The sequence below is a fragment of the Bombina bombina genome, chromosome 4, assembly GCF_027579735.1.
Source record: "Bombina bombina isolate aBomBom1 chromosome 4, aBomBom1.pri, whole genome shotgun sequence".
Lineage (NCBI taxonomy): Eukaryota > Metazoa > Chordata > Amphibia > Anura > Bombinatoridae > Bombina > Bombina bombina.
The window spans coordinates 773,857,141-773,863,922 of record NC_069502.1 but is presented as its reverse complement, the minus strand read 5'-3'; the positions used below and the strand labels follow the sequence as shown (position 1 = coordinate 773,863,922).

The window sequence follows — 6,782 nt, the reverse complement described above, 5'->3', positions numbered from 1 at the left end:
ATGAATATATATACACATTTTAACATATAAATATATATGTATATAAGCATATATGTATATTGCAGTCTACGAGAACACACAATTCCCATAGACCGCAATGTAAATGCACGTTTCAGTGCTGGTTTTTTTTCTAACCCCCCACTCCCACCAACTTTAAGGCCTCAATACTGCCTAGTGCAGTTTTCTTTAATTAAATAAAAAAGCTAAAAAAAAATTAAATTAAAAAACTATAATGCCCTCTATTTTGAGGCATTTGGGACACTTTTAAAAAAATCAACCAGAGATCGGAACTCTGGTTAATTTTCTGAGCGCTCCACTTGTAATCTAGCCCTCAGTATTTCAGATCCTTAAACCTTAACAAAGAATCTTATCTAGGTCCAAAAATTTGATATGGGATCATAAATTATTAGCACAGTGTTTATATATTATTAATTTACCAACTTTATTGTGGATGTAATTCTTTATTTGTTTTAAATGGACATTACAAACCTCAAAAACACATTGAAATGTGCTTTTTATTATTTCATTTACCAGTAATTTAAATCTAAAAACAAGTTTTCTATTGCCCCTGAGAGGCAGTAGAATTTAGATCTCACTTTTAAACTATTCTGAATAACCAGCCAGAGGAGAGGAGATAAGGTAAACATTCTTAACAGCCTTTTTACAGACTGTCTCCACGATATTGGTTTATTTTTGTAAAACATTTATTTTATATGCAAATGTTCTGCAATGTAGAGATTAAATTCTCAAATATTTAAATAAAAAAAAACAAATCTGGACTCTGCAAAATGATATTGTTGAGTTTTATGTATTAAAAAAAAAATACCATGCAGCTTCATAACAAAAATCTTCTGCTGTATTACAAATTATAAAGTGTAACCAAGCAGCTGGTTTACTTGTAGTTCTGATACATTTTTGTATTGATTGTAAAAAGTATTCGCCCCATTGGTTGTTTCTGCATTAAAATGCTCAGATGTTGTACTTTCAAGTGCACTCATGTCCAGGTTGGACATATTGGAAGGTAAATAAGAGCTCACTTGTGAGGTCATTACTGAAAGACTTTTTTCACAAGATTTACGTCCATTTTCTGAATCTCCAAATGATACTGCCGGGCTGTTCCTTTTCCTAAGTAGATCTTCACTGCTAAAAACTTCATAACATGTATGTGATATTTCTTGCCTTCCTGAATCCTCAGTGGAAATATCATAATTAGAAATTTCAATAGGTAATCTTATTTTTTCCTGTTTCTTATTTATCTCTGATCTTCTTTTGAAAACTTGCACAGGAGGTGAATTTGAAAGTATGGGAACGGGAGCAGAAAGGCTTGGCGTTAAAGAATGATTGACAGAGCTGTTCTTGCTATTTTCAGAATCACTGTGGGATAAGTCATTTTTTACATCAACCAATCCTGGTTCAGGACTACTTTCAAAAGCCGAGGAATACCTTCCAGTATAATCTACACTTGTAAAATCATCTGAATACCCTGTATTATCCAAGCTGTGGACTCTTTCCAAGGAAAGCTGATGGTCAGGACTGCTGGAAAGGGAATGCACATCTTCATGGTTACTGCTGTCAGACAGCTGTATTGATGTCCTTGGCAAATTAATTTTAAGGTCAAGATCTAAATCTTTCTGGGACGTAGATATAACATTGCTTAAAAAGCTATTTTTTTCTTCTGGTAAATGCTTGAAACCACTCTGATGGTTATGGGCAGCAATAGATTGATGCTCTTTTTCTGTAACACCAAACTCTGACAAGTGACTTAATTCACTACTCTGTATCAGTGTTTCAACGTTTTCATCAATTGATTTTTGATTGTGGGAAATTGTTTTTTTTGGTGAGTTCTTAGGGGATTTACCTTTTGACAATATACTTCTGTGACTCCATTTCTTCTGCTTTGTCATTTCTATCTGTCTCTTCCTGTGCTGCTCTCTCTGTTCATGTGCCATTAAAACATTGGGGTTAGTCTGCTGTAAACGTAGTCTAAGAGTATTTGTCAAACCATAAAACAATTTTTTCCTGCTGTGCCCATCATCCTTCAAAAACATTTTATTGTTAACCTTATTGCTAGGGGTTTTATTCTCCATATTGTGTGACAAAGAAGAGGGGGCTCTTGATGCATGGTCCTGTTTAGTTTTCCTTGGCTTTGGGCTTTGTGGCTTTTTCGCTAGTTTCTCTTGCAGAACTGGTCTATTGATTTCACTACCTACAACATTTGTATAAAGCCAAGCTAACTGGGGGTGGACAGCAGGCTGGCTACTCCAAGAACTTTGTTCATTTAAAAGTGAGAGTTCCACCAACAAGGCATTTAGCAAAGGCAACTGATTAAGACTCGTTTTATTGTTACCGCCAGACTGATGTTGATGCTGAAGAATCTCATTGTCCTTCTCACAGTCATAGGGAACAGCACTGGCGTTGTTATAGGTTATCTTCTCTGTGTTATCTTCATTAAGTACATGATCAACCATAATTTCCTCTTCTATAATAGGTCTGGTAATTGATCTGCTTTCTCTGGGTGTCGGCTCACTGGCTGGTTTGGGGTTAGCACTGCTTCTGAAGTAAAGTGGTGGAGGACAAAACACATTGGCCTCTTTTTCCAGCTCTCTCAGCTTGGCCTTTACATCAGTGTATGATGGATACTTTATTTTCTGCTCAGTCTGAGTTGTAACAGAGCACTGATATTGGCTAGATGTTGGAGGCTGCTCTATCTTCTCTTTAACTAGATCTTTAAAAACATGTGTTACTGGAGTGTTCACCCTCACAATGTCAGATCTTTGTGAAAGTGCTGATTGGATCGCTGTTGATGATGAGTTTGATTGTTTTACTTGCTGTGCTGATACTTTAGAAGACAAGGGTTGTACAGATATTGGTTGTGCTGATTCATGTTGAAGTTTTGGTTCTGACACCGTATTTTCTGCACTGATGGATTCGTTACAGCTTTTTGGGTCCATGCTCATTGGTACATGCCCCACCATGCTCCCTCCCAGGCACAGGAGCCGGTACCCAAGAGAGATAGAGCCTATGCTGCGACCCATCAAGTCGTGCAAGCAGTGCTTCCCTTTTGCTCCTTTCCAACAGGGAGCGGGGAGACCCTGACATCCGTGTTCTGCCTCTTCTTTTAGGAGTCTTACAGTATCCGCCAGTGATATGAGGCAGCTGCCCAGTAGCAGAGGGAGCTGGGGTCGTAGGTCCAGCAACAGAACGTAGAGCGGGGTGTGTGACAGCAGCCTATGCAGGGAGGGCAAGGGCAAACGGAACAAACATGACTTGCCCCGAGCGAATGACAAACGAAGAAGCCGCGGGTCCTCCTCCTCCCCATCTTCAGCTTCTTCCCTAGGCCCCGGGTACAGCAAAGTAGTAGGGAAATCTAACAACCGGAACGCCACGGCTGGAAGCGGCTTCTCCCCAGCAGTAATGGATGCGCAGTGAAGCCGCACTTCATCCACCAGCAACTCCAAGGAGAAAAGACATTCCGGTGGGTCAGAGAGATTGGGAATCGATCTGTCAGGCGACATTACAAATTACTCAGATGTTTGCAGTAGGCCGTAGCAATTGACATAGCAACGACGCCAGCGATCGCAATGGACTATGGGGGTTGTAGTTTTTTTTAACTTGATCTCGGTTTGGATATCGCAGTATCGCACTGCAGTGATTCATATTTAGGAAATGTATAGTAGAACTTGTCCTGTAAATATTCTGTTTGGGACTGTGGTGACGGTCTAGTTTAGTAAATTAATATGGCCGTGTTTTCTTTTCTCTGCTTATTTTTTATCATTTTTCTTCTTCTAAAAGTATTTTTTTAATGCTTTTGTTCATTCTGTGCATGCTAATTGTTCCTCATCACTGTTCCCAATGCTTATGTTTCTTCAGAAACATTTTTGATTCTCAAAAGTTGTTTTATTTAGGAGATACACTAATGGGCACCATAATTTCCCAGCCCCAAATTCGAGACACCTCAGAACTAAATGCGGTACAGTTCATAAATGTTGACGAGGTCATTAAAAAAAATCTATCTACTAGCTGTGAGCAGAAATGAAGACTACTTATTTAGTTCACAGTTTATACGATAACCCAAAAATGAGCACAATAAATCACCGTGCCCTACCTCCCAACATTTACAAATTTGAAAGAGGGACAAAAGTATGATGATGTGGTGGGCAGGAGAATACACTTATACATGCAGACACACAACATACACATCCACATACACACACTACACAGAATTCACATAAATGCAGACAAACAACATACACACATCACTTATACATGCATGCAGACACAATCTACATACACACACTACACAGCATTCACATACATGCAGATACACAGACATACATGCAGACACAACCCCCAACTGTCCCGATTTTCGCGGGACAGTCCCGATTTTAGGGGTCTGTCCCGGGTTACTAGCCATCTGTCCCGATTTGCACCATGCATTTAAAATTTTTTTTTTTTTTTTTATATTCTATTGGGCCCATACTCAGAAGCAGGTGGCTCTGCTCTCACATGTTTAGATACCTGGTATATTCCCTGTGGAAAAGGAATGGTGTGTGGGTTAAGCAGGAGTAAGAAGGCTGTATACACTCTGACCACGGGTAATGGTGACCTCTCTAACCAACCTCTGGTAGTGATGATGTCTAACCCCTAGTGATAATAATACTAGCATTTCAGTTTTATACAATGAGCAGTGCTAATACCAGGGTAACAAACAGTGGCAGCCGCAGACTGCCAACTAATGTGCTTACCAACCCCAGGACCCCATACAATGAATTACAGATACCCATATATGATGTTGTGTGTGTGTGTCTATCTGTATCCATAACTGTGTGTGTGTATCTGTATGTATAAGTTTATGCTATGTAGTGTGTGTGTGTCTGCATGTATAAATATAAGCTATGTAGTGTGTGTATGTGTATCTGCGTGTATAAGTGTATGCTATGTAGTGTGTGTGTGTGTGTGTGTGTGTGTGTGTGTGTCTGCATGTATAAGTGTATACTATGTAGTGTCTGTGTAGATACACAGACACTACATAGTATACACTTATACATGCATGTATAAATGTATGCTTTGTAATGTGTGTGTGTGTGTGTGTATCTGCATGTGTGTGTATCTGCATGTATAAGTGTATGCTATGTAGTGTGTGTGTATCTGCATCTATAAGTGTATTCTATGTAGTGTGTGTGTGTATCTGCATGTGTACGTGTATGCTATGTAGTGTGCTACTGTGCATTTTTGCTGACTTTAAAGGCCAGAATCTCGAATATTATTGGGGAATGCAGAGAGCAGTTAGCAAAGGCTAATTAAATACATAGCCATACCAGTGGTTTGAGCTTGTGTTTGATTTGCTGCCTAAATGTATTAAAATATATGACTTTATTAAGAATTTTATTTATATTACTTTGGTCTTATGATTTTTTAAGCCCCACCCACCACATTTAATTTTTTTGCCGTGGGGGGGTGTCCCTCTTTTGAATTTTGAAATGTTGGGAGGTAGACACACACACTACATATATGCAGACACAACACACACACACACACACACCACATATATGCAGACACACTGTATGTAAAACAACCTCACACAGAGTGTGTTCTAGGGACCCTGGACCCTGGAATGACCAGCAATTCGCACACATTTCTGTTGTGACTTTGTGCGGCTCCCCAGCTCGTCCATACCCTCCTTCTAGAGCAGTTAGGCAAGGGGGGCACAGCCCTTAATAACAATACCATGACTCACAAACCCTCCTGGGTATCACCTGATCTTGTGCTATAATTGAATTGTAGTTTGTTTTCCCTGACAGCCGCTACTAGTAAGGAAGAGACTGAGGAAGCTGGGTTACACACTGCAGTGAACGTCAGTCACAAGGAGGACCGGGCAGTAAAAACATAATTTATTAATCTTTTGAGTGAGTAAACCACACCACTACCCGGACAGAACTGACTTTTTTATTTAGCACCCACCTGTGCTCTTAGAGTAGAGAGAGTTCCAAAGCCTTGCACATACATACTTAGCACTGCGGCCACATGGTCATGTGCACAAAATGTGACTTGAGCCACGTGCAAACTGCAGGAATATCATTGGGTGAAAACATCACATGACAACTACAGGGACGTAACCGATAAGCAGGGACCAATAGGAAGTCTTTTTTTTTTTTAACTCCACAGTGCAATAGGCTCAAGGCAATGCGGGACAGACGGCACTCTCATCGAAACAGCGGGACAGACACCTCAGTTCGGGACTGTCCCATGAAAATCAGGACAGTTGGGAGGTCTGCTATAAGGTGTGAGCACACACAATAGAAGTGGAGCGTTAACTTATCGTGTGCCGTTTACGGGAGGACGATAAATAACCAGCTATTACAAGTGGCTGGTTATTGCTACCGTGAGCTTGCGGTAGCAATTATCGCTATATATATATATATATATATATATATATATATATATATATATATATACACACACACAGGGGCTCCTCAGACCAGCCGGTTGTCCGACACTTTTTACAAGCTGGACGCATGGATTCAGATCTAAAATATACCATCATAGATCACGTACCAATACCCAACAGAGGTGGAGATCGTGGAAAACTCCTTCTTCAAAAAGAGGCTAGATGGACCTTTTATTTGAGAATTTTAATTCCTAGGGGACTTTTAGACAGCTAGACTGGCATAGCTATTTATAAAAAGAATAAAGGAAGGAACTACTAATGAGTAGACAATAGAATCCCCTGGTTTACTATGAGATTAGATGATTATGATCTGATAACTCCAACCTGAGCTCTA

At 39.8% G+C, this 6,782-nt stretch overlaps 1 protein-coding gene across 1 annotated transcript; it reads right to left on the bottom strand.

The window, feature by feature from the left end:
• Window positions 1-441: 441 nt before the first annotated feature.
• Window positions 442-3,560, bottom strand: MAP10 (microtubule associated protein 10). The gene has a single exon (XM_053709183.1). The coding sequence runs from the start codon at window positions 3,513-3,515 to the stop codon at window positions 867-869; it is 2,649 nt and encodes an 882-aa protein (XP_053565158.1). The 5' UTR covers window positions 3,516-3,560; the 3' UTR covers window positions 442-866.
• Window positions 3,561-6,782: the final 3,222 nt, after the last annotated feature.

What these genes read in the sequence shown, in the direction of transcription:
- MAP10 (XM_053709183.1), bottom strand. Translation starts at nt 3,515, where the DNA reads ATGTCGCCTGACAGATCGATTCCCAATCTCTCTGACCCACCGGAATGT.